General features: G+C 47.4%; 1 protein-coding gene across 1 annotated transcript; it reads left to right on the forward strand.

Moving 5' to 3' along the window:
* The first annotated feature begins 2,722 nt into the window (after positions 1-2,722).
* Positions 2,723-27,323, forward strand: PSME3IP1 (proteasome activator subunit 3 interacting protein 1). The gene is made up of 7 exons (XM_056862744.1): positions 2,723-2,822; positions 7,241-7,381; positions 10,296-10,394; positions 11,446-11,567; positions 17,397-17,530; positions 20,327-20,394; positions 27,100-27,323. The coding sequence occupies exons 2-7, from the start codon at positions 7,252-7,254 to the stop codon at positions 27,321-27,323; spliced, it is 777 nt and encodes a 258-aa protein (XP_056718722.1). The 5' UTR covers positions 2,723-2,822; positions 7,241-7,251.
* The last annotated feature ends 527 nt before the right edge of the window (positions 27,324-27,850 follow it).

Genomic DNA, 27,850 nt, shown 5'->3' on the forward strand with positions numbered 1-27,850 from the left:
TTACTGACCACACAGTCCACAATATCCCACAATGGAATCCTGTTGCAGCAGAAACACACACAAAAGAAAGTCCTGAAGCCCCCTAAAAATCTAACAAATATCTCATGCGTGTCAGAGCCCACTGCCAGATGCTCTGGCCCAAGGATGCAGATGCTCTGCAGCTGAGCATGTTTGCCATGAAGGTTATAAACACTGTTTAGTGCAACACTCACTTAAATGATAATTTTTTAAAATCACTTAAACTCAGTGTCTATCCCACATATATATCCATGTATATTAGATCAGCAACTGTTGTTAAGAAAAATTCACATTAATGTGCTCCAGTGTCAGTCTTGTGCACAAATAACTGTAAAGTCAGTATTGTAAAACACATGTTGAGCAGGCATATTCCAGGTCCTGGAATGCACAAGTGCACCTTTTTGCCAGTTCGCCACCCACTGTAAAACACTTGAACTTTTACAGCAATCTATACACATTAAATTCTTATAGTTTATTTAATCATTTAAATGTTTAATGATTTACATCCCTGCTTTGGACGTTATGCGATACCCTCCTTTCACCAGACTCCAGAGACTCAAGACAGTTAAACAACATAATTTAGGACCCCTTCCCATAACAATTTAAGGACTTTCCTTCTTGAACCCCAGGCAAAAAATATGCTCATCAAATACCAAAGCAACATTATTGCATTATTATTATTTTATCCTGCTGCCTCACAAACATCAAAGATTTTGTGGCTCCTTGGAGACCAACACATTTATTATGGCACAGACTTTCATGAGATAGAAACCACGAGCACGTGAAGAAGCAGGCTCTGACTTACAAAAGGCTCACGTGCAGCAAATAAATGCATCAGCAGCAACAGCCTGGTGTCATCTTAAAGGCTAACCTGTTTATCGCAGCACATGCACCCGAGTCGACTTCTTCGGATGCTTGTGGGGTCCGGCTCCCAAAAGCTTATGCGGTGGGGTTGCCTTTCCACACCCCAAGGTATTTTGTTATCACCGTTAAGTGCATTTTTAATCCCAACTTTCCTTCCAGAAGCTCAGGACAGGGCACACCGATCTCCCCTTCCTTCTTTTCTCCTCACAACAACCTTGTGCAGCAGGCTGGCTGAAAGAGAACGACTGGTCCAAGACCACAGGGGGTACGATTTGAACCCGCACCTCCAGAGCTGAATCCAACCCTCGCGACACCCACAGTGGCTCTCATTCATCATCAGCGAAGTACGCAGCACTTCAAAGCATCCCATATGCTTCGCACACACCCTCTTTGTTACCTTTCTTGTAAAGCCCAAGGCACAGACTCCTTTATTAAAAGCAGGGGAAGCCGCCCTGCCTGACAGCTGCAAGTGCGGCTTTAGCCACAACGGATCTGTTAGACTTTGGATAAGGGTGTCAAAATCTCTCCTCCCCTTCCCCATTTTTTGGGAGGGAAGGGTGCTACAGCCCCCACCCCCCCTGGAACCAGAAAACCCCAGATCTCTTGACAGTGACGCCGGTTATTTCCTGCCCACCTGCACGACTGCAGGCAGAAAGAGAAAGAGGGGCGTGCGTGAGAAATAAAAAAGAGCGAGCCGTTGAACGAAACAACACAACCCTGGGATTGCATTAAGCTTTCCAAATCAGGAGTCCCCCGCTGTCCATACGCGGGGATGGACAGCGCGCTGGGCACTGTCCTCAGGTTGCCAACCTCCAGGCAGGGCCTGGAGATCTCCGGGAATCACAACCGACTTCCAGACATCACACCGCACTTCTCCTGGAGGAAATGGCAGCTTTTTTGGGTGGGGGGGGGAAAGGGGGGCTGTTTCTATCGCATCCCCGCAGACTTCCCCCCCCAGGCACCACCAGCCCCCCCCCCCAGCCCCAAATCTCCAGGAATTTACGAAGCACCAAGAATCACCACCCCGGGCTTCCTCTCCTCACCCCAAGCCGGGAGCCCGCTCCTCTCGCCCCCTCAGGCTTTGGCCTCCCTCAAGGGGCCCGAGCGGCTCCCCCCACCCCCTTTTTCTCCTCAGGCTGGGGTCTCCCCCTCCCCCTTCTCTTTCACCCAGGGGACCCTCGCGGCAGCCAGCCCCACTACGCGGCCTCACCGCCCTTTCCTTCTCTCAGTCGGCCAGGCCGGAGGTCCTGCGGGTGGCGGCGGCGCTGGCGACGCGGCCCCTTTGTGCCATCCTCTCCTCAGGCAGCGGCAACGCGGCGGTCTGGGAAGATGGAGGAGGCCCCAACGAGCCTCCCTGTTCCTCGCGCGGCGGCTCCGCCCCTTTCCCCGCCAGGAGGCCTCGCCCCTTTCCCCGCCAGGAGGCCCCGCCCCTTTCCTTTCTTCCTTCCCCGCCTTCCCGCTCCGTATCCCGGGGCAACTAGCCACACCCCTTTCCACGGTCCTGCTCAAATCCAGGCCGCTGAGAGGCCCCGCCTACCACTCTGACGCTGGGACCAATGGTGGTGGAGGGGCTTTTTTTTTTCTTCTTCAATGTTTAACGAACGGCCCAATCCCCAATCCCGTTTTTAAGACTGCGACGTGGGTTTGTTTGTGACCGAAGCGGCGGTTGGGCAAAATGGTGAGGGAACGGTAGGCTGGAGTCTGATTGGGTGGTGGAGAGGGAGGAAGAGGCGGGGCGGAAGAAGGGCAGGAAGGCGTGTCATTGGTGAGGCCGGGAGGCTGGTCACAAAGGTTGGGTTCGGGAAGAGGAAGAGGGGGGAAAGGGGGGTCTGGGGTCAGCGGCGGTGGCCCCGGTTAGGGGAGGTGGGTGCTGTGGCGCAGCCTCTGGTCAAGCAGGCCCCTCCCCGGTCAGCCTCGAGCCTGAGGGGAGGAGAATTAAGGTATCAATATATAAATTTATATATTATTATCCATAGCAGTCCTGCAAAATGTGTACAACCCTATACGGTAGTGCAATTAGTAGAATTTAAAATATATAGAAATATATGCATTTAGTAATAATAAAAATATAAGTAATGTAGTGTGGCCTGGCTTCAGACTTTGGATCAAATGCGTTGACCATTAAAGGAAAGGTAGTGTTCTCCTCTCTGTTGTGGTTCAGGAAGATTCTGGACCTAATAGATCATTTAAATGATAATAATAATGTTAATAAGCCTTTCCACATTATTATTATGTCAAGTGAGTGGAGTGTAAACCCTTTGTTTTTATTATTGTTGTTGCATTGGGGAGGAATTGTTTGGTACAGCACATGGTTCGCTTGTGGAAGATCCCAGAATCCAGCCTCTCTAGTCAAAAGGTTACTGGGTTGTGGGTGATTCTTCGCGCTTCCCATGTTGCTGCCGTGGGTCCTGTTGATCAGGTTTGCCTTGGGAGTTTCATACTGTGAGTTCAAAAAGTTCCACTGTACCTCTGATTGGTTGGACCTGTGGGAAGCATGTGGGCTGTGTAATGTGTGAATCATCCCTCCAGAGAGAGCTACTGACAGGCAGAGTGAACCATGGTGGTTAAATTTACCAGTGGACAGCTCCATGTGTTGTGGGCAGCTCCATGTGTTGTGTACATCATCTTCAGCGTGCATGGTGCTTTACACAGTTAGAAGTAGTTAAATATCACCTCTGTATTTAACACATGGAAAATGACAGAGAGGGATGGAGGTGGGGATAAACCAGGAAAGAATTCTGAATGAAGTGAGTTCATGGTGCTGGTGGAATTTGAGCTGAGATCTTCCAGATGTTTGCTACACAGCGCCTTAAAGCTGCCTCCGATGAATTATAGCTTGGAAGGAAGTCCCGCAGCATTCAAAGGGGCTTACTGCCAGTTAAGTGTGCATAGGAGTGTAGCTTTAACCCCTGTTCTATAATGCTTGTTTTGTGTTTTTTTAAGCTAGGAGGGTATTGTGAACGCTAGCAGAGAGAGGGTGTTAAACTGGGTAACGTGCGGGAAAGGAGACACTATGACTGGTAATATGGGCAAGCAGGGCAAATATATGACAACAAGGGAGGCTAGAAAAAAACATTTACATGAGCTTCCTTTTATTACACACTAACAAAACGTATACGCTGTTGAGTCTAATGGGTGTTTGAGAATAAGGCTTACACCGCATATTCCTGAAGGACCCCTGCTAGGGATGAGCAATGCAGCTTATATCGGGAATGCCAGCTAGTGTAGACTTTGCTGCACCAGTGCCCTTAAGTGCCATTAACTTCCCTTGGAGGAGTGAATGGTAATAATTTAGTTATGTAGGAGAAAGTAAAGGGTGGGGTGTGCTGTTACATTCAGGAGACTTAACCTTGAGCTCTGAGTCATCAGATGGTCCTGGGCATTGAAAATAAAGCTTCCTCCTACCCACATAGATTGTTCCTGGGTTCTGTTCTTTGGTCATGCTAGTGTGTGACCAAATCTTCAGAACTGGCAAGAACTAGAGTGTAACCAAATCTTAGGAACTGGGTTTCTTACACAGTGAATCCGGCTTTTCTGGCAGATCGTGGGTGTCCCACGAGTGTGTTGCCAAGCAAATGCTGAATATTGAAAACTAGCAAAGAGGATCTTGGACAAGTACAGTCTGTCCTCCTACTTTAGGAAATGTCTCCCCCTATAAATTCATTGGCTCTCCCCCACTTCCTTGTGCCAGTTGGTTTCTAGTTTGCCTAGAAATGATTTTTACTCTTCACAAGAATTCAAATGAGTGACTACAAGGCTGCAGCTGAATGTGCAAAACAAGGGCAGATGCTTGGCAGCCCGAGGGTGGTTCCTAAATGCAGCTGATGCTCAGCAGGCTATTCCAGTATGTTTTCTGTGTTCCTTATGCCTGTAGTGTAGTATCCTCACAGGCTGTCTTCTGTTTTCTGAAAGATGCTTGTTTTGACTGAAAAAGATCTTGTCCCCACAAAACTGCTTCCTTTCTTTCTGTTACAGCCTGTAAGACCAACAGAAAACTTCTGATTTATTCTGCATTTGTGTTGGGGGTCATACACATGTACAGATGGAAAGGTGTTTTGGTGGCTCTCCCAAATACATAGAGTCACTTCTCTAGGATTTGCCATAATCTGAGACTGAGTAGTTTCTGTAGGAGCTCTGGCATGGTCTTTTAGATGGTGCAAGTTTCGGTATTCTGAACTGAAGGTGCTGAGTTCTATTGTTGCCAAAGATTCTGTCTACAAGTCTCTTAGAGAAGAGCAGAATGCATAGCTGGTGAATCAATGAATCAGAGGGATGGAAGGACCTTAGTCTTTTCCACAGTGGCAAAAATTCTGTATCTCTTTCAGAGTCATCTAATAGTTACTCTTAAGCATGTCTAGACATCAGAAAGAGACTCATAAGCTTGTTTCAGCAATTTGGTCCATGATTCTTCTGCCCGATATGTGTGTGTCCTGCAGCTGAGTGGTAACCTCTTTCCACTCCCCACAGCTTACCTCTCTCAGTGCTTTTCGTTTTGGCTGAGTGCTGATGTTGGAAGTGATCTTGGCTGGGTACACAAGGCTAAAGGAAGATCAGCAGTGAGCATTTGGGGGGGGGGCTTGGCGCCCTTCATCAGGTCCCCTTTTGCAACTTAAATAAGACCCCCTGTGCACACACACACACACACTCTCACACTGCCTTCTTCCTATGTTATTGGTCAGTTCCATGTTTAAACCCACGGGCTTGCCATGATCGCATCTAGTTTGGCCCTGAAATGGGAGCTGTTGTTAACCGTGACTGGGTTTCCTATGCAGGCCAATGAGCTGCTTATCTATGGTTGGGAGAAGACTTGCTGCCAAGAGGGGGAGTGAGTACGTGTTTCCAGATCTGGCTTCCATTTTTTTATCCCTGTTTAGCACAAAGCCAGCTTTGCATTTGTACCTTCATTGTGATTTATTAGCCGTAAGCTACTGCATGTCTGTCCCTCCTGACCCAAAAGTACAAACAGAGGACAAACAAGTCATCTATCTGGCTGGAGCAGTCTACACTGGCTGGCCAAAGAGATCCATAACCAATCCTGCAAGCCTTATCTCCCTTCAGGAACTTAATTCAGTGTACACTGTACCTGCTCTGAATGGTGATACTGTCCTGGCATTTAAAATGGCTCTCTGGCTCAGCTATTTCTTCTTCCTACACATGTGTTCTGTGTTGGTTACTGGGTGGCTGAAATTCCAAGGTCGTCATCCAGGAAGCATTTTCGCACATGGCAAACTAATTTGTAAACAGAGCAGTTTTGCACAAATGTGCTTAACTGGGTTCAGTTACCATGCCTGTGTAACTTGAAATATAAAAGAAGGGGAAAGGTATTCTAGTTCATGGAGACGAGGCATAGAAATAACACTCATCAAAGAAACAGGGTACAGAAATGATTGCCATGCAGATCATGTCTGAGAATCAATTGTTTATTTTGACCAATCTTCCCCTCTACATTTGTTGTTAGTGGCAAGTTAATGAAACCTTGCAGATTTCTGACAAAGAAGCCAAAAAGATATTCTCACCAGTTGTTTAATCACTGAGGTCAACCAGTGCACATCACAGCAGGGTGTCCCCAACCACATTCCAACGTTCTAACCACTTCATCATAATGTCTATTGTGAGCCAGTGCTTTATGGTCGCATGAGCGTTTGTGGATAGCAACCTATTCCTAGGTTTATTACATGTGAAAAGTGTGCTTTTGGGTCTGATAACATCTGGGTAAGTGCAGAGTATACTAAGGGTAGGTATATACAATACTCGCTGTATCAGTTGAGAGCTGATCAGTGCTGCAGCCTTTTGACTCTCCCAGAGCTTTAAAGACTGGCACGATTTATTCCCGCATATGTTTCATGAGTCAGAGCTTGCTGTTTCTCAATACTTTCCAGACTTCTGAATGTATTACATCCATGTAGATTAAAAGGCACAAGGTGGAGCTAGTATGGTGTAGTGGTTAAGAGTGGTGGACTCTAATCTGGAGAACCGGGTTTGATTCCCCACTCCTCTACATGAGCAGCGGATGCTAATCTGGTGAATCGGTTGGTTTCCCCACTCCTACACATAAGGAGACCTTGGGCTAGTCACAGCTCTCTTAGAGCTCTCTCAACTCCACCTACCTCACAGGGTGTGTGTTGTGGGGAAGGGAAGGTGATTGTAAGCTGGTTTGATTCTCCCTTAATTGGTAAAGTCAGCCTTTAAAAACCAACTCTTCTTCTTATAAGCACTGCCCCAGTCCTGCCTCTTGAGATCTGGCAACCCTGTCAAAGGCCTCTTCCATGGCTCCTAGGAAATGCTTGTTTACATCTTCAAATGAGTCTCTGCGGAAGACCTAGAACGATCCTAGTCTTAACTCTTTTTCTCTACGCAGGCCGCTCCACAATGGATGGAGAAGAAGGCGGTGCCAACCCTGTGATTAACAAAAGGTTTGTGACTGAAGCAGAACTTGAGGAGCGGCGCAAGAGAAGACAAGAAGAATGGGAAAAAGTTCGAAAGCCGGAAGACCCGGAAGGTATTGGAGCATTGGTTGGGGGGCGGGAGCTGCATACTCAATGCCTCTTTTCTGCTCCACTCTGGTGAGATCAGTCAAGGCTTCAGGGCCTGCCTGAAGTTTGTTCTGTTGGGCTGTTGTGCACCTATATTCATAGTGGAAAGAGGTCACTGTGGTGGTAGCTCCCTTCAAAGGGGCAATCTTTTTTATTTCCATCTGTCTGTGGCTGGAGTCATTTGTCCTCATCCCCACTATCGGAAGAATGTAAGAAAAGCAACCAGTGATTATATTAGACAAAATAATTCCCTACCCATCTTTTGCTTGCTGTGGTTTGAGCCTCTCTGCCAGGCCGGAACATCGGTGCCTGTATCCTCTGTGCCACCAGCAAAAAGCTAAGCTCCAGTCCCTACTAGGCATCTGACCCAACTGTTCTTGCTACTGGGTTGGGCAAACTCCATCCTCAGTATCTGATGATGTTGGAGGAGATACCATTAGGGGGGAACGGAGGTTATAGAACTGCAGAGTGAGAGGAAACCACAGAGCGAGGCAAGTATGAGAAGGCTGGTGGATCAACTCATTGGCGGCCAGTCCTTTTTTTTTGTATTTTTTTGGCAGGTATGTGAAAGCATGGCTATTGTGTACATTAGTGTACATCTTTAGTCTCTTGCACGGTGCAGATTTTGCTTGCAGTGACCTGTTTTCCAGCTGGGTCAGCAGTATGGTGTGGAGGCTGGTGGTTAGGCTGGACTCTACCATTCCCCGGTCCGGAAGGTTCACAGATTCTTATCCCCTGTGACAGTCATGGTACCTGTCCTGCAAGTTGGCCACCCACCATCTAGTAACCAGACTCTAGTTTTTACCACTCTATTTAATTTATACCTTGCACCCTCTCCCGGTAGGGGACTCGGGACGGCTTGCAACATTTAAAAGTGCAATAAATAAAGATACAACAGAAATAAATGGGATAAGTATAGAACAGTAAAATCAGTTAAAATACCAACTTAACAACAAACCGCTCTGAAGAATTAAAGCAACTGCCAGTTCCTCGCTTCATAACACTTACGAAATGTCACATGAAACAAAGCAGGCATGCATGCCCTACAGAATGCTGGAAGATCCCGCAGGGTGTGAACTTCCCCAAGAAGCTCATCTACTTTTAGACATGATATCCTATCCGCAGAAATCCACAGTGGCAACCATGAAATTTATTCTGGTGGCCTCTGGGGTGATAGATACAGTTGTTGTTTTTAAATCCCTTATCTCTTAGAAGAGGGCATTACTCTGGCTGGCTTTATCTTTCTGTTGAGCTGGGCTGAGCTTTGGCAGCTGCAGTATGCTCAGGCAGAGTACCTTTGACTCAGCCTATGTTGAGCTTAGAACAGGTCGGGAGGCAGTCGGGCTGCCCCTGGTATGCGCCCGCAACGGGTTGGATGGCTGCAAGTGTCTGAGGTTGCACTGCAAGGGAAGGGGCAGAGGTGCCCCTCAAGTAGCTGGCTACTAAGTTTGTGTAGATTCCCTGGTCTATGCACAAGTGCATCACTAAAGATGCCTGCCCAGGTTGCCACCATTTTTTTTCCTTTTTAAATTCTTGAAGAAAGGAGGTTCCAAGCTCTAGGCATTGCTGAACTGTGGTTACAGTTATGATGCTCTCTGGTGGTTAAGCTGTACCTTCTACCTTATAAATTCCAGCCTGGTGGAGTTGTCCCATCCTCAGAGGGTGGAGTGTGCTTGCCTGGAGTCTTCCTTCTGAAGCCCTAAAATGCAGATAATGCTAGATTCTGTTTTTTGATGAGAAAAACTGTTGGCATTGAAGGTTTGGGAGTTTCCCTTTTGCATGAAAGTCTCTGTCTTTGCCCTTTGTTATGGTAGATTCAGCTATCTAGCTTGTTGTTCTGGGATGTGTTGGAACAGCATCAGAACTTCTTAAAGTTCAGAGAGGGAGAAGGAGCCATGAATAACAGTAGATTTTATGGACAAGTAGGAATTTTTTATGCCTCTTCTGTCCTTAGTATGAAAACTTGTGTAACTATGCTGCAGGTATTCTGTGACCAAACAAAAAAGTTTGTCTTGAACACAAATATGCCAAGAAAGGACTAGAGGTGTCTAAACAAAGTTTGTTATGGAAGGGATAGGGTTCATTCTTATTTGTATCTAGCAAAATGACTCATGAAAGCTTGTAAGCTTGTCAGTATCCTTGTAAATGTTGCTGGTTTTTAAGGTACTGCTGGGCTTGAATTTTGTTCTCTTCTTGCTAAGGAATGTAGGTTTTGTGCCTAAAGTCTGATTGGCCCCATGATGGGGGTTCAATGCACCAGTTTTTGGAAACCGCTACTTGCCTGATCGCCTTAGGTGAGTGGAAATCTCCTGCAAGTGACCAAGAAGAGCAGTCTTACAAAAGCTGCCGGTCTGAGTAGACAATACTGATTTTGATGGACCAAGGGTCTTATTCAGTATAAGGCAGCTTCATTTTTAAGGACAAGCAGGTTCAGATCTGTTCTCTCCCTGTGAATGTTCTCCTTCCTCGGGAGGTGGTAAGCTGTCCTTCCCTGGAGGTTTTTAAGCAGAGGCTAGATGGCCATTGTCAGCAATGCTGATTCTATGACCTTAGGCAGTTCTTGAGAGGGAGAGCATCTTGACCATCTTCTGGGCATGGAGTAGGGGGTCACTGGGGGTGTGTGTGGGGAGGTAGTTGTGAATTTCCTGCATTGTGCAGGTGGTTGGACTAGATTACCCTTGTGGTCCCTTCCAACTTTATGATTCTATGAAAAACTGGTTTTGTTACAGGCTGAAAATTACTGGCTAATAACCAAAACTTCCTTTATTTGCCTGTCTGCTGGTGATCTTAGAAAAGTTACACCCAAGGTATTCTTATCTGACTGTTTTCCTTCAAAACCATCACCTCCAACATTAGTCTGTTTCTCTTCCATTTCGCAAGAGTGTCCTGAGGAAGTGTATGACCCCCGGTCGCTCTATGAAAGACTACAGGAGCAGAAAGATAAGAAGCAGCAGGAATTTGAAGAACAGTTCAAATTCAGTAAGTTCCAGTAAACGTCTCTGAGCCTTGGCACAGGAAAATGCATTCCGGATCTTTGGTAGGTGCCGCCGCTTTTCTTCTCTTCTCCTAAGTAGAAGGGCTTAGAGTTGGCTTTCTGTGGTTCATAAAAGCATGAGTCAGGCTCTGCTAACGTGGCTCTTCTCAGTGCTAAGTGTTTCACTTCCATGGGATGGCTGTGTAAACAGAGAGCAGCAGTGTTGTGTAGTGGCTAGAGTGCTGGACTAAGACCAGAGAGAACGGGGTTCATATCCTCTCCCTATCATGCAGCTTTCTAGGTGATCGCAGTATCAGCCTGCTTCTCAGGATTGTTGTGAAGATGAAATGGAAGGGGAGGGCCATGTCCGCCATTTAGAATGCTTTGGAGAATGTGTGAAATAACAATAATACAATACTTTTTTAAAAAAAAAATTAAAATAAAAATCTATTAGGCAACTGAAATAAAATCACCACCTGCCAAAGAGCCTCATGTTCAGAAATTTTGATGTCTTTACACAGTTCTCTGTCTCTCTCTCTTTCTAATCTCCCTCACAAGGTTGTTGTGAGAATAAAATGGGGGGAGGACAGATCTGGAGGGTGGATAGAAGCACTCTCCCCGTTATGCAGCTTTCTAGATGATTGCAGTATCAGCCTGCTTCTCAGGATTGTTGTGCGGACAAAATGGAAGGGGAAAGAATGTGTGATGTCTTTACACAGTTCTCTCTCTCTCTTTCTGACCTCCCTCACAAGGTTGTTGTGAGAATAAAATGGGGGGAGGACAGATCTGGAGGGAAGATAGAAGCCTTACTGAGCTCCTTAGAGAAAGGGCCAAATAAAATAATCAGGTAAAATAATATTTGAACCTTTTGTTTTGTTGACAGAATTAGCTTGGTTCTGCCCTGCTGTACTATGGGCATTTTTGTAAAGCACTGAAAAAATCCCTCTGGCTAAGACTGCTCTAATTCGGCAGCTGTTCTGCTTTTCTCCCATTCTGTTAGACTCCCAGACAGCTTGTCATCTTACAAAAGGCCTCTTTGTCTGTCTTCACCTCCAGAAAATATGGTCAGAGGCCTCGACGAAGACGAGACCAAGTTCCTTGACGAGGTTTCTCGACAGCAAGCCCTCATAGAAAAGCAGCGTCGAGAAGAAGATCTGAAAGAACTGAACGAGTACAGAATATCCTTAGCGCTGCTGCAGTTTCTTTCCTATTCTGCCTTGAGAGGTTTTCAAAAAGGGATTGGTCAGCTCAGAACCGGGCGGAGGGCATATCAGGATGTTGCAGAGAGCCAGGGTAGGTAGAATAGACAATCCTGGGCTGGGTGTGCCGTTGAACTGTCTTGGTATGGGGCAGCTTTGGATGTTCCTTTATGGTCCTCGTCTGGGGAGTTGGGCTTTAGGGTTGGTTCTCCAATGGTGTCCCCCAACCAGGTTAGCTGCTGAGGCAACAAAGATGGTGAGGGTTCTGGAGACCAAGTCCTATGAGGAAAGGTTGAAGGAGCTGAGTATGTTTAGCCTGAAGAGGAGAAGGCTGAGAGGGGATATGATAACCATCTTCAAGTACTTGAAGGGCTGTCATAGAGAGGATGGTGCGGAGTTGTTTTCTGTTGCCCCAAAAGGTCAGGCCAGAACCAACGGGTTGAAATTAAATCAAGAGTTTCTGTCTAAACTTTAGGAAGAATTTTCTAACAGAGCGGTTCCTCAGTGGAACAGGCTTCCTCGGGAGGTGGTGAGCTCTCCTTCCCTGGAGGTTTTTAAGAAGAGGTTAGATGGCCATCTGTCAGTAATGCTGATTGTATGACCTTAGGCAGATCAAGGAGGGCACGTTGGCCACCTTCTGGGCATGGAGTAGGGGTCACTGGGGGTGTGGGGGAGGTAGTTGTGAATTTCCTGCATTGTGCAGGGGTTGGACTATATGACCCTGGTGGTCCCTTCCAACTCTGTGATTCTATGAACCGTGTCACATGGCTTCAGACAATTCTTTGGGCCTCCTTCCATCATCTTCGAGGCATGACATTTTCCCTTGAAGCACCAGTAAAGAGTGTCGTATGTTGTTTTCATCAGATGCAAGTGAACTCTAGTCCACAAAAGCCAATACCTCAATAAACTTGGGGAAGTCCTGTTGCAGCAAAAATAAACTGGCGTGGCACCTTAAAAAGACAAATGGGATAAATTGTAGCACCAATTTCAACTTCAGAGGGATCTCTTTTACTTAGCATTTCCTGGTCAGTTATTTCCCGCATCTGTGGGGTGATTGTCTGCTGCACCTTGGTGTGATTATCAGATCTGCATGCTGATTTTTTGAAAACATTTTAATTGAAAAGGAAACACAAATATACCAAAAGAGTTGCCTACATATAAAAAGCTCATGCATGTAATGGACTGGCTCCCATTACAGCCCTAGTTGTTTCATAGAGTTGGAAGGGACAACCAGGGCCATCTAGTCCAACCCCATGCACAATGCAGGAATTTCACAACTACCTCCCCCACACACCCCAGTGACCCCTACTCTATGCCCAGAAGATGGCCAAGATGCCCTCCCTTTCATGAACTGCCTAAGGTCATAGAATCAGCATTGCTGACAGATGGCCATCTAGCCTCTGCTTAAAAACCTCCAGGGAAGGAGAGCGCACCACCTCCCGAGGAAGCCTGTTCCACTGAGGAACAGCTCTAATTGTTAGAAACTCTTTTGATTTAATTTCAACCCGTTGGTTCTGGTTGACCTTCTAGGGCAACAGAAAACAACTTGGCACCATCCTCTATATGACAGCCCTTCAAGTACTTGAAGGTTATATAGCTTTACAGTTCTCAATTTGTATTTAAAAATCTAATCTAAGAAGTTTAGTCCAAATAATACATCAGCAACACTTCCTCTGTATACAATTTAACATTTCCACCCTAGCACTATTAGACGGGTTAAGGTGCTTCCAATATAATATAAGGGGTGATCAGATTCTCACCTAGTTTTTCATCCGACCAGAATTGCTGTGACCACATATATTTATAAGTTCTAACTTTGTTCATTATTATGACAAACGAGACTTTCTGTAATAGCTCTTGCTTTGCTGGAATTGCTTTCAGCATTGCACCAAAACCGTTTTGGCAGCCATGGTTAGATGGTTTCCCATAACCATATATTCTTTCTGAATTTTAATACATTAAATGTAGAGACAAGATAGCTTCTAAACATCCACAGAAGTTTTTGTTAGTGATTGGAAACTGCTTGTAGAACACGTAGCCAGGATAAATTCCCCTCTTTTAACAGCAGAAATCCGTGGCTCAATGAGGATACAAATGCTTGGCGCACAGAAGGTCCCAGTTTCACTCCCTGGAGTCTCCAGTTAGAATACCTTAGGTACCAGGTACTGGGAAAGACCAAAACCCTGACAAGGCACTGCCAGTTAGAGTACACTGTACTAAGCTAAGGGGACTAAAGGTTTGACACTGCATAAAGCAGCTTCATATGAAAATAGCAATCATAAGCATGATTGCCATGGTACTTCCCACTCCACTGATCCAAAACCAAAGGGAAGAGACCCCAGCAAAAAATGTAATTTAGGAGACTAACTAAATGGGTGATGAGTGTTTGTAATCAACAGTCATTACTAAAGCAAATATCCTCGCCCAACAGATAGATCATCAGGATTGGGCTATGTACTTGACTTCTTTCCCTGAGGTTTATTAACGGCACTGCAGTTTGTGAGTTATATTTAGCTTCTGCGGCTGCTTCAGGGTGTGCTGGCTGCTGCGGCGGGGTGGAGGGGGCGCAGCAGCTGTGTTCGGAGGGTCATCCAAGTCCTGACCAGGAAAGAGCGACTGACCAGGAAGAAATCGTGGGCTTGCGTCGAACAGTTCAATGAAAATGATCATTTCACTATGCCAGGCCGTTTAAAAAACAAAACCTTTGTTTATGATTATTAGGAAATTATGCGTGTGGTTGAGAAAGTGGATAAATTTAACTTTTTCTCCCAAAATACTAGAATCCAGGAGTCGCCAAATGAAACTGCTCGGCAGTATTTTTTTTAAAAAATAATCTTATATCCCACCCTCCCCAGCAAAGCTGAGCTCAGGGCGGCTCACAAACACAGCACACAATTCATAAAATTTCAATGAAATAATTAAAACGTTCAAAATAGCCCCATAAAATAATGTTACCACTCACAATATTAAATATGGATAAACATAATAAGATGGTGCACAGTTACAGCAGGGCCGACAAGCAGCCAGAACCCCCCACCACCACCACCACCACCACCACAATTCCCAATTGGAAAAATAGAAAGGACAGAGGGGTAGGGAGGCTAGCATTAGATGGAAATCCGTAGCAGGCCTCAACCATAGGCCTGGTTGAATAGCTCTGTCTTACAGGCCCTGCGGAACTCCTTAAGATCCCGCAGGGCCCTGGTCTTATTAGAGGCCGTTCCACCAGGCAGGAGCCAGGGCGGAAAAAGCCCTGGCTCTGGTTGAGGCCAGCCAGACACTCTGGGCCAGGGATCACCAGCAGATGGTTGTTTGATGAACGTAATTATCTCTGGGGGGCATACCAGTAGGTTTGGGGTGGACAAAAGAAGAAGAGTTGGTTTTTATATGCTGACTTTCTCTACCACTTAAGGGAGAATCAAACCAGCTTACAATCTCCTTCCCTTCCCCGCCCCACAACAGACACCCTGTGAGGTAGGTGGGACTGAGAGAGCTCTAAGAGCTGTAACTAGCCCAAGGTCACCTAGCAGGCTTCATGTGTAGGAGTGGGGAAACAAATTCAGTTCACCAGATTAGCCTCTGCCACTCATGTGGAGGAGTGGGGAATCAAACCCAGTTCTCCAGATCAGAGTCCACTGCTCTTCACCAGTCCACCATGCTGGCTTTCAAAAGAAAGGATACTCATTATGTAATTAGCTTGCAGAACTTGCTGCCGCAGGAAGGTGTGGTGGGCACAATATGGGATGGCTTCAAAAGGGGGTTTGGCAGAATCTTGCAGGATAGGTTGTTGGTGGCTGTCAGTCACAGTGGCAGTAACTAGAGGGAAGCCTTGCCTGGACTTAATTGACCGTGGGCGTGTTCTGCTTTTGGCGCAATTGTGTTGGCAGAGTAATTGCTCAGCGGTTACCACATAAACTGAGTAAAGAAAGCTTTATTCAGGAACTAACATATTTGATAGCAAAGAGAAGAGACAGAGGTAATATCCTAGTTACCTTGGTAGCTGAAAGAGGGTTCGAGGAGGAGGATATAGGCCTGAGAATAGTAATCTGGAAAGAGATGAGGACACTTATCAAGGAAGAAGGTGCTGACCCCTCCTTTCCTATTTAATCTTTCTCCCCCCCACACACACACAGGGTTGTCTTTTCTTCTTTTGTACGCCAGACATTGCTTTCTCCAACAAACTGCATGTTTGCAGGTGGATGAACGTCACTTTAGGACCCCAAACTGCAGTTGGTGGGCATGCTATCTACGGTTTGCAGATGTGAGTGAATGTCTCAGATAATTGTCTCCAAAGCGCTGTGGATGGTGGAAATGCTAAGTCCTGCTGTTATTGAATTTAATGGTGGCAACCCTGCCTGGCCTCATGCTTGCCTGGCATGGTTCCCGGCTCCTTTTTCTAAACCTAAACTGCAGGGCTCTTCTTCTCACTCTCCCCACCCCCAGTCGAAATGCTGTATTCATAAGCAAGCCATGCCAAGTTATGTGGAGGTTTCTGGTGATGCGGAGGCAATGCTACCATACCTCTAGGTCCTTTTCTAAGCATTAGGCAGAAATTTCCAGCGTGTTCAGGCGTGTGGGCCTACCTAGCCAGGTTGACCAGGACCTTTTTTCACTTTGGAGGTCAAAGGTTTTCCCCGAGTTAACTATGGCTGCTTTCACTCATGCCGAACAATACACTTTCAATCCACTTTCAATCCACTTTGCAGCTGGATTTTACTGTGTGAAACGGCAAAAGCCACTTGCAAACTATCATTAAAGTGCATTGAAAGTGCATTATTCAGCATGTGTGGAAGCATCCTATTATGTGTTGGTAAAGCAGAGTCCCACTGAGAAGCACGGAAATAGAAGTCTGTGCGTTTAAAAAGTGTTCCAGTAGTGTGGACTCTGTGAGATTCTCACAGCACCGGTCCTGGCCCTAACATGCACGAGTTCTCTGCGTGCATGGAATTCCTTGGAGCTCACCAGATCAGGATGCCTCACTGCAAACTCCAAAGGCCCAGCAGAGAAGTTTTCTGTGAACCAACACTATACTTCGAAACCTACATGCTTCGAATCCCAGATTTTTAAAATGGGAAATGCTGTCCACAGCTCCTAATTCTTAGCTGTGTTACTGCATTTCCCCATAAGCTTCTCTCAGATTTTCTTCATCACTTTGAAAACCTCGCCCAAAGAAACATATGGACATATGAATTGGTAGCTAGCTTCTCAGCTGTATTTACCTTCCTCACCTATCCTATGGCCCAGGTGTAACAAAATAAAACCAAGGAGCATTCAACAGGTCCAGTTTTAAGTCTGTGAGATTCTCCGTTAGATGGCACCAGAGAGCTACTATTTTTTTAAAAAAAGTATTGGGAAGCCCCACAACAGGAAGTCAGAAGCCTTGTGTGTGTTGAGATTAGGGGAGTGACAGGCTGAGTTGCATTCCTGGGAAGTTGGATATTGTGCAGGAGAAAAAACAACACAACGTTCACTGGTGCAACTGATTGAAGGCCTAATTACCGAAGCAGTTAAGGGAAACTATTGGTAAATTGATCTGTAATTGTAGCTTTAATCATTAGCACCAGTGAATTAATTAAAGCTTTAATCGCTAGCAGTTCTGGAATGATCACCCTCCTCCTGTGTCTGTTTCGAGACCCGTCTCCCAAAACCCTGGTGCGAATGGTGGTAGTTTAGCAGGAGTAAGAGGTCATGAAAACCCATCGCTGTAATTGTAGAGACAGCCCCAACGGGGCTGAATTCCTTCCGAGTTCTCCCCCCCTCCAGTTTCCTCCTTTGGGGGTTCTGTTGGGTCCTTAACCCTGTTCTCACAGCGCTTTGTCAAAGGTCGGGGGAAGCGCTGACTTGAAAAAAGAGGCCGAGAAAAAGCTGTTGGCGAAGTCTGTGGAAAACAAGAGCAAGTTCTCTCAGGCGAAGCTGCTGGCCGGTGCCGTGAAGCACAGGAGGTGAGCTTCACGCTTCTGGAGACTTGGAGGGGGAAGGGAACGCAGTTGGCAGCAGCAAGCGCCAACCTACCTCCTGAGGCTCGAAGTGCGGGAGGCTGTGGCGTCTGAACCCTCTCAAGCAGTGAGGGGCTTGCAACTGGATGCCAGCTGTTAGCTCTGAGAAGGACACAGGCCGAGATTGTAGCCCCAGTTCACGCAGGCAGTTGTGATCAAGGCCTCGTGTGGTGAGAAGAAATGTTAGGTTTTTATTTGCTGACTTTCTCTACCACTTAAGGGAGAATCAAACCAGCTTACAGTCTCCTTCCCTTCCCCTCCCCACAACAGGAACCCTGTGAGATAGGTGGGGCTGAGAGAGCCGTAAGAGAGCTGTGACTAGCCCAAGGTCACCCAGCTGGCCTCATGTGTAGGCATGGGGAAATCAACCCGGTTCACCAGATTAGAGTCTGCCACTCATGCAGAGGAGTGGGGAATCAAACCCGGTTCTCCAGATCAGAGTCCACCGCTCCAGACCGCCACTCTTAACCACTATACCATGCTGGCTCTCTCAAGGCGAGGGAGCCTTGAAGTGATTGTAGCAGTTGGTGGTTCTAACAGCTGCTTTGAGCCACATGCAGAGTCCCCTTCCAAGCCCAGCAGTGATTCTTCGTTCCTTTCTGCTGCTCCAAGGCCAATAAGAAGTGAGGTGCTGCAGGTTGGGAGGGAAAGTGGGTGGCAGCTGCGCTGGAAGGGTGGGGCTCTCAAGACAGGGGTGGCAGGAAACTAGAATCCTGCTTTTGTTTGTGTATAAGAAAATTTGATGGGCCTTCAGCTTGAGTAAAGCGTACTGGCCCAACGTTGCGAGGTGAAATCTGCTGTTTCTTCTGGCTTGATCAATACGGAAGGAGGCTTAATAGCACTTCCAGAAGCAAAGCTTTTCCCCCTCCGCAACAGCACTGTCAAATGGGCAGTGTGTCTTCTGTGTCCTTCTCCCCTCTCTCCCGGTCCCTCTGCCATTTAAATGCAGGTGCTAAAACATGCCTTCATAAATCTTCACCGATGCTAAAAGACCAGTCCTGTAGATGAGTCCCATTTAAATAAAAGCGTGAACTAGCACACCAAATGGCCATTTGACATTACTGGAAACGATCAACTTGGGAGGTTCACAGGAGGGGCTGTGGCTCAGTGGTAGAGCATCTGCTTGGCATGCAGAAGGTACCAGGTTCAATCCCCAGTGTATCCAGTTAAAGGGACTAGGCAAGTAGGTGATGTGAAAGACCCCTGCCTGAGACCCTGGAGAGCCGCTGCCAGTTTGAGTAGACAATACTGAGTTTGATGGACCAAGGGTCTGATTCAGTATAAGGTGGCTTCATGTGTTCATGGGAGAGGCCCTGTAGCTCTCAAGAAGCGGCGGAGTTGCTTCTCGGCAGAACAGTACAGCTCGTGGCGAGACGCTGGCGTGCGCAAAAGCCCGTAGAGGCTGTTCTTCCCACAACAAACTGGTGGTTACTGTCTGTTTTGAAGGGGGCCCAAAGTCTCCGAATGTGAATGAGCAGGCAAAAAGCTATTTTTCATCCTGAGCGTTTTGGCAGGCACGAGCAGCGAGTTCTGGGGAAGCGACGAGGGTGTTTGCGCAGCGGCACAGCTGACGGGTGCAGATGGCTTCTCTTTTCAGGCGGCATCTCGCCACTGCCGTGCCAATACCTTGACATTCAGGCATTTGTTCTCTCTCTCTCCCGTCGTTCCGTCTGTGGGTCGCACTCTGTCCCTGCCTCTGCAGCACTCCGGCACTGCTTTCTCCTTGCCCCCACTGGCTTGTGCCTCTGGGGTTTGGCTTCTGAAATGCCCCTAGAAAGGAACCACAATGCTGACGCTGCTGTTCAGTCTTTGTATGAGAGTGCGTCATCCTTTTTCACAAGCGTCCACAAACCTTCCAGCTCTCGATATCCTTCTGTCATTTTCTTGACAGTCCAGGTCACACAGCTGCACGGAAACTTTGTGCAGGCCACAAGCTCCCCACGTGGTCTTCAGCAAGCCTCTATCCCTCAGGCTCTCCACTCCCCCTTTTCCCCAACAAGGAGAAAATTCTGGCCGCTCTTACAGGGATGTTGTAAAGATTGTTTAAATGGTGTACCCAAACTGGGTTTGAATGGTGCCAAGCTCTGCATGAACACCTGGGATGGGTTCTTTGCTCCCCTACCCCTGTGCAGACATGCCTTTTCAGTCTTCATCACCCCTCCCCGGTCCCTCCATGACTAACTACAAACTTCTCCCTGCAGTGCGGGATTCCCTTCTGACCTTTCTGGTATGTTAGTAGGTATTGTGTTAGCAGAATGTTCTGACTTCCTCGTCTCTCAGGCCTCTGGGAATGGCACCAAGGGCCGGAGAAGGCTTCTCAGAGCATTCTGCAGAGGTGTGGAGAAGGGGGAAGCTGGACTTAACCAACGACTATTGCTTGTACCCTAACTGGCCACCGAAGATCTTGCTGCCCCAGACAACTTGGCACTGGTCTTCCTGCATCTTAAGTAGTTCTGTCCCTTGTGCTGGTGTGTTCGGTATTTCCAAGCACCTGTTTGCCGTATTCATGTTTCCCTTTTTTTTGCTTAAAAGTTGGATGAAGAGTCCATCTGCCCTGCTGAGAGGAAGCAAAAGGGCAGTATAAGAATGCCTCTGGATGTAATCCTGGCTGCCTATTAATTAGGAATCTCGAGTAACTGTTCCTGTAGGAATGACGCATGGCAGGAGGGTGGGCAACAAATATTCTCTGCCTTGTTGCGGTTCGTGTGCCAGGGCCTTTTTGACGCTTTTATTTTCTTGCAGTTCAGAAGGTGCCAACAGCATGAAAAGACTGAAGCTCGATCCTGATCCCAATCCAGACGAGACTCCAGGTGGGCAAATTGCCTTTTGAACAGGGCAGAGTTGTCAGGTGGCCTTCGAATGTTTTTTTCCCCCTGTTGCATGAAGCTGCCTGCTGCAGAGTCTGAATGCCAAGTTCGCTCTGACCTGCAGCAGCTCTCCAGGGCTTTGGGTCCCTCCCAGCATCTACAATTCAGATCCCTGGGTGGAGCTGCCTGGGGCCTTCACCATGCAGAGCCACTGAGCCATGGTGCCGCCATCTCCTTGTTGCAGGAAGGGCCTCTTTATGAAGCCTAGAAGGAAGTGTGCCTCTGCTTGCTAGTTTTCTTGCTTGCTAATTTGCTTTGTTGCTAGCTTGCTAGTTGGCTTTGTTGCTAGCTTGCTTGCTAGTTGGCTGGCTGGCTTGCTAGTTTGCTTGTTACATCCTGCTTTTCTCCCTAATGACCCAAAGCTGCTGACAACATTGGCTTCCCCTTCTTTATTTTTTCCTCTAGAACAGCCCTGTGTGGTAGGTCAGCCTGAGAGCGAGTGACTGGTCAAGGGCACTGGCATAGAGGACTGGGGGATTTGAACCTCGGTCTTCCCCTGATCCTAGTCCAACACTCTAAGCCAGGGGTGGGGAACGTCAGGCCCAGGGGCCGTTTAAGGCCCGCGAAATCATTTGGTCTGGCCCTTCATGTGTCCTGGCAGATCTCTAGCTCAGAAGGATCTAAGACTGGTGATCCGCACCCTCCCACAGGCAGGAATAGCCTCTACTCAAGGCAGATCTGTGTTTGTTTTGCCGAGAAAAGGAACCATTTCCCCCCCTTGCAGAAGAGTCATGAGCTATGGAGCTGCTAGGACCACCCAAGAAACTGTGTTAACCCTTTCCCACCTGGCCCATGGAGAAACGTATCGGTCAGCTAATTTTTAAGTTGATAATTTTGTATGGCCCGCAAATGATGTTATAAATATACAAATGGCCCTTGGTGGAAAAAAGGTTCCCCACCCCTGCTCTAAGCACTACACCTCGCCAACTCTGTACTGGTATTGTAACTAATTGGGGGAACTTAAGTGGCCTTTGTGCCTAAAGAGTTCCCCATGGTACTTTGTCCACAGTTTGATGCTGTTGTGGACAAAAGAGGCTTTCCTGGAGCATCCTGCAGGCAGCAGCAAATATCTTGCAAGTTAATAGGCAGCGATACCTTCAGTCTTGCGTGCTGGGTTTGAACCCTGGGCTGTATCCCTGGCAGCAGTTAATTATCATAAATTGGAACCTCTTTGGAGTGACAGGCGGGCACTGCTTCATCTTCTTGACAGTCTTCTACTAAAGTGGTCCTGAACTGGGGACTTTGAACCCGGAACTTCGGGGTTCCGAATCCATCCTACCCACTGGGTCTTGCTGCCTCCCCACCTGTATCCCAGCTGGTTGTAGGGGGCTTTGCAGTGTGGCAAAGGTTAACAGGAGGGAATCTTTATTGCTTCTCTTTATCTGCGGCTGGAAATCCTGTTACCGTTTCTCTGGGGAAATAACTATGTAAATCCTTTTGCAGCAAGGGATTTATTTTGGACTGAAAGGGCAGCAACCTTGCCTCTGTCTGCTGATTTCCTCCTGTGGGAGCGGAGATGCCCACTCCTCCCCCTGTTGCCTGTCTTTTGTCTCCTGCACACAGCAGCCAAAGTGTGGGGCGGGGGAGGGAATATTTCTGCTCCTGTTGGAGAGGTGGGTGCTACAGGTGTTCTGTTTCTGCTCTGGAGAAAGCGTCTAAGGTGTATAATGAAGTGTAGGGGGGTATCTTTGAAATCTGGGGGTAGCTTAAGTCTGTGGGTCTCCCTTTGCTGATCTCTAATGTAAAACTAAGCCTTAATTAGGCATACACTCACTTTTTGGAAAGCAATTATCAGCCGCTCTTTGCAGAAGCTGCAGTGAGTAAGGCAAAACAAAAGATAATTTATATTGGGAATTAACTTTGAGCGCACACCTGCTACAGGGTAAATAGGTTAGTTGGATTACTGGGGATGTAGGCTGATGTAGCCCAGTCTCCTCAGACCCCAGAAGCTAAGCAGGGTTGGTACTTGGATTGGAGACCACCAAGGAAAGCAACAGCAAACCACCTCTGCTTTTCACTCACCTTAAAAGCCCCTCGCTGGGGTCGCCATAAGACAGTTGCGACTTGATAGCTGCTACATATGTAGTTGGATTACTTCCCTCGCGTTGGCTGTTCCATCAGGGATTATCACTGTCCTTAACCACACTTCTTTCATACAGATATTTACTTTCTCTTCCCCTGCAATTCTTCACCATCTCCACTGTTGAAATTTCCTTTCCTTTTATCCCTTAGAAGCTCCTTGATCAATTGATCTTGAGCAGCATATATCTAGTGTTGGAGGGATATAAGGACTGAAACAAATCTTGCCACTGACAATGAAGCCTTGGGGTCCCTGTCGCTTAGTAAAAAAGGCATTATGTCAGTCACAGAGGCATTGGATTTGTATATTAAAAGGGGGGAAATATAGTGCGATCGAAGTTCCTCGTAAAAGCGGCATTCCAAAAGGGCATGGGCTAATGTGTCAATAGAGCCAGAAGAGCAAGGGCAGATCCTGTCTGAGTATGGTATATTCAGAATTCTGCCCTGCATTACCATAGAAGGATTAGCATTCAATCTAGCCAAGCAAAAAGCTCTACAGAGACGAGGAGTTGTCAGATAATATGTATAGGCAGGCAGATCACGTGGAGGGGGTATTCCGAAGAACTGGGATGAACTGGGATGAACAGACGCGACGAGCACGAAAAGTAGTGCTGTTATAATCGAGCTCTTTAATGCGCTTTTTAATTTTGGCAAAAGCTTCAGTTTTCCCAAGATTTGTTGAAATTTCAGCATTGGCTTGAAGCGGGGGGAGGGGGGGGCTTCCACAGTGTCCTGTGTCCTGTTTCCAACAAGCTAGATGCTTGTAAGGCAAGAAGTTTTGCGGTTGGGAGATAAGTGAGGAATAAAGTTTATTGTCTGCAGCTGAAGGCCATCACAATGCACCATACAAAACATTAAAATAACATAAATAACATTAAAATAACTGTAAAATAACTGTAAAATAACTTTAAACCACAAGAAACTAGTATTTAAATAGGTTGTGTTCCCTGATTAGAAACAGCTTTAGCTTGGATTTTCTTAGCTGCTAAAGCAAAGAGTGACACTTTGTAGGTAACATCAGGACTGGCGTCTAATAGGAGAAAGAGCACTTCTCTGAATCTGGAGAAAGATTTAGGCCCTTTAGAATCGCTGTGAGGAATTTAAGTCTGGGCTCTTTGTAAAGCGGACAGAATAAGGTGTAATGAGTTAGGTCCTCTGAAGCGGCCCCAAAAATACATAGGCGAAAGGCCCATGGAGTTCGGGGTTGGCAGATATGCTTGCATCCCCTTTTTGCTACAAAGTCCCGCTCCTCAAAGTTATTGGGACGATGAGCCATCTTGGTCTCCACCTTTGCGTCATTTTAAGCAGGGGCTGGTTGGCCATCTGTCAGCAATCCTGATTCTGTGACCTTAAGAAGATCATGAGAGGGAGGTCAGTGAGGTTTGCATCAGTGTTTGGCTCTCGTGGCCCTTTCTTGCATGCCCACAGTATGCCGATCATCAGGAAGCAATTTTCCTCCAGGCCAGATGGGCCAGGGATCCTGGAGAGGTTGGGGTTTTTTGGCCTATCTTCTAGGCATGGAGTAGGTGCCACTGGGGGTGTGGGGGGGAGGTAGTTGTGAATTGCCTGCATTCTGCAGGGGGTTAGACTAGATGACCCTTGTGGTCCCTTCCAACTGTGATTCTATGATCTTGATCATCTCCTTTGTGCTACCCTTCTATTTACAGCAGTAATAACCTCGATGCCCCTGAGTTTCTTACCTAGGGCCCCAGCAAGATTTCCTCCCAGGTTCATTGCAGAACATCATGATTCTGTGACCTGATTCTATGACCTTAGGCAGATCATGAGAGGGAGGGCACCTTGGCATGAGTATGGGTCACTGGGTGGGGGGTAGTTTGGAATTTCCTGCATTGTGCAGGGGGTTGGATTCTATGAGCTGCAGGCCAGAAAAGCTGAGCTGCGATAGAATTCGAGTCGGCGTTGTTGCGGCTCTGCCCAAGCCAAGCCTTTTTCACCCTGCGCTTCCGGAGGCGAGCCCTGTTAGCCCAAGTTGGGTAACTGCAAACGGCGGCACGTCCTTGATCTCCATCTGTTTGGCTAACTCCGCTCCAACATTTGCCGAGCTAATTAGCCGTGGAATCGGTGTGGGTTTGGTTGTGTTTTTTAAATTCTTCTGCAATATTAGTCACCCTCCTGATGGCTTGCCGGGATTTAAAGTGTTCAGTGTAGGGAAAGCGCTTTGCTTTGCTTTTTTATGTGTGTTAAGTGCCGTCAAGTTGCTTCCGACTCATGGCAACCCTATGAATCAATGTCCTCCAAAGTGTCCTATCCTTAACAGCCTTGCTCAGATCTTGCAAATTGAGGGCTGTGGCTTCCTTTATAGAGTAAATCCATCTCTTGTTGGGTCTTCCTCTTTTCCTGCTGCCTTCAACTTTTCCAAGCATGACTGTCTTTTCCAGTGACTCTTGTCTTCTCTTAATGTGTCCAAAGCCAGCCTCAGTTTAGTCATTTGCTTTTACCCCCCATGAAACATGGCACATACTTGCAGATCGGGCGCTGTCGGTTCAGAAGGTCACTAGACCTGCTCTCTCTGGGCAGAGTATCTTCTGGGATTGTGATTCATTCCCCCATGCTCAGCCGTGTATATTTATTTACTTCATTTATGTCCCTATCTCACCCAGCAAGCTTCCATAGTGGAATGGGGCTGGGGATTGGAATCTGGGTCTAGTCCGGATCCTAGTCTGACACTTTAACAGCTATACCACACTGGCTGTCATTCTTGTATGCCACAATAACAGTGCCTTGAAAGACCGAGTTACCCTCTTGCACATGACTGTCACTACAGGGATGGAGGGGACCCATGCAGCATTGATGCTGTTCTCGCAATCAGTGCACCGGTAACAATACAAGGGCTAAAATGTGTGGGGTTTCCTGAAGAAGCCAGGCCTCATCTGATGGATGCAGGAAATCCAAGGTGCATTGTTACTGCAAACATAAGAAAAGCCAGGCTGGATCAGACCGAGGCCCATCCAGTCCAGCAGTCTGTTCACACAGTGGCCAGCCAGGTGCCTCTAAAAAGCCCACAAACAAGACGACTGCAGCAGCATTATCCTGCCTGTGTTCCACAGCATCTAATATAACAGGCATGTTCCTCTGATCCTGGAGAGAATAGGTATGCATCATGACTAGTATCCATTTTGACTAGTAGCCATGAATACCCCTCTCCTCCATGAACATGGTCCACTCCCCTCTTAAAGCCTTCCAAATGGGCAGCTATCACCACATCCTGGGGCAGGGAGTTCCACAATTGAACTATACATTGGGTGAAAGAATACTTCCTTTTGTCCGTTTTGAATCTCTCGCCCTCCAGCAGGAGATGACCCTGCATTCTAGTGTGATTCACAGAACCTGGGCCATAGCAGAGCCTTGATGGTCAGGACAAAGAGGTGGGGACCAATAGGAGCAGTCCTGAAATGGAGCCCTCCTCTAGTAGAAAGGACGCGTCATTTTTTTTCCTCTGGCTGTATCTTCAGGATAATCCGTCTTGGTACTCAAAGGCTATCACATGACAAAGAAACCTTGAGGCACTAGCTTCAGAACAAACGTGGTTGTGAACGCAGCTAGGGGTCTTAGACCGACAAGAATGACAAATGGAACTGCTTGAAGAGATGGTTCCCCTTCTGGTGGGAGGGAGGGTTTTGGCCCTCATGTATCAGACTGGTTTTCAAAATGCAAATAGCTTGTGTTTATACATATACACATTTAGGTGTGTGTGTGCGGGGGTTTTGAGCTGTCTTTAATTCTGAAGGAAAGATGGAAGAACAGACACCCTGTGAGGTAGGTGGGGCTGAGAGAGCTCTAAGAGAGCTGTGACTAGCCCAAGGTCACCCAGCTGGCTTCATGTGTAGGAGCAGGGAAACAAATCCAGTTCACCAGATAAGCGTCCACCGCTCGTGTGGAGGAGTGTGGAATCAAACCCGTTTCTCCAGGTTAGAGTCCACCACTCCAAACCACCACTCTTAACCACTACACCACGCTGGAGCACCTCAAAAGCACCATGGGCTTAAAGCGGAAGAGTAAAGGGGTGGTTCTTGCCTTTCCTATTATACTGTAAGCAACTAACAGGTTGGGGGGAAGGTCACAGATTTAGTGAAACTGTAGCGACCCTTCTGTTTTGCGGCCAAAGTGCAAAGAAGTGGGGCGGGAACACAGAGACTGGGGAGGGGCTGTGGCTCAACGGTAGAGCATCTGCTTGGCATGCTCCCATGCTTCAATCCCCTGGTTCAATCCCCTGGTTCAATCCCCTGGTTCAATCCCCAGGTTCAATCCCCAGCATCTCCAGTTAAAGGGACTAGGCAAGTAGATGATGTGAATAGAACTCTGCCTGAGACCCTGAAGAGCCGCTGCCAGTCTGAGTAGGCAATACTGATTTGATGGATCGAGGGTCTGATTCAGTAGAAGGCAGCTTCATGTGTTGAATCCTAAGAGATTTCATGACTGGAGCACCTGCCGTGCAGTGCCGTTCCAGCGGAGACTGGACCTGTGGCTTGGGACCATGGGCAATTCTCTCTTCCTCCCACCCCCCCTGGTTGCTTACGTTAACAGCCCGCCTCTTTTTGGCTCTTTCAGAAAAGCCCTCTTGTATCCCTCTGGGCGGCAGCTCTTCGAGCGATCCTCTTGTCCACTGCCCTTCGGCCGCCGTTTGCATCGGCATCCTGCCCGGCCTGGGGGCCTACTCAGGAAGCAGCGACTCAGAGTCCAGCTCGGACAGCGAGGGCACCATCAACTCGGCCGGCAAGATCGTCTCCTCGGTGTTCCGCGGCAGCAGCAGCTTCTTCGACGGCCCGTTGTAGGATTCGTCGTGACTCCTCCGGTGCTCGGGTAGAAAATCTTATTCCCCCCCCCCCTTCCTTCATCCCGGTCATCCTCCAAGCGCTCAACGTCATCCGTCTCTATTCTTCAGATAATACCAAATGGCTTACCGGCGCTGTCTTCTGTGGGTGTCTCTTTCCTTTAAGACTGTCTCTGGGGAGAAATATCATTTTTATTGTATAATGGAGAAGAAGTAGATTGCCATGGTGCTGTAGCAGAGTTTTAGTGTTGCCTATGATTAAAGAAATCCTGAATGCGTTTAAAATCTTGGATCTTGCCGTCATTCACAGCCCTCCGACCGTAGTTGGCTGTGGTGCCTTGTATAGACTGGCAGTGGAGGAGCAGTTTTAAGTCCCGGTTGGTTGGTAGAGAAGAAATGGTTGACTAAGAAGCCTGCTTTCAGCTGGCACAGCAAACTGCATTATCCTTCAAAGAAGGATGCCTTCAAGCACTGGTCTGTGTATGAGTGGCATAAGACCATAAATAAACCAGGCTGGGGTCCATTCGT

This window comes from Euleptes europaea, chromosome 17 (assembly GCF_029931775.1).
Source record: "Euleptes europaea isolate rEulEur1 chromosome 17, rEulEur1.hap1, whole genome shotgun sequence".
Taxonomy (NCBI): Eukaryota; Metazoa; Chordata; class Lepidosauria; order Squamata; family Sphaerodactylidae; genus Euleptes; species Euleptes europaea.

Bases quoted from the DNA above. Each gene is read 5' to 3' on its own strand.
- PSME3IP1 (XM_056862744.1), top strand. From the start codon at position 7,252: ATGGATGGAGAAGAAGGCGGTGCCAACCCTGTGATTAACAAAAGGTTT. The intron at 10,395-11,445 runs GTAAGTTCCAGT...CTTCACCTCCAG, and splicing joins TGAAGAACAGTTCAAATTCA to AAAATATGGTCAGAGGCCTC. The intron at 20,395-27,099 runs GTGGGCAAATTG...TGGCTCTTTCAG, and splicing joins CAATCCAGACGAGACTCCAG to AAAAGCCCTCTTGTATCCCT.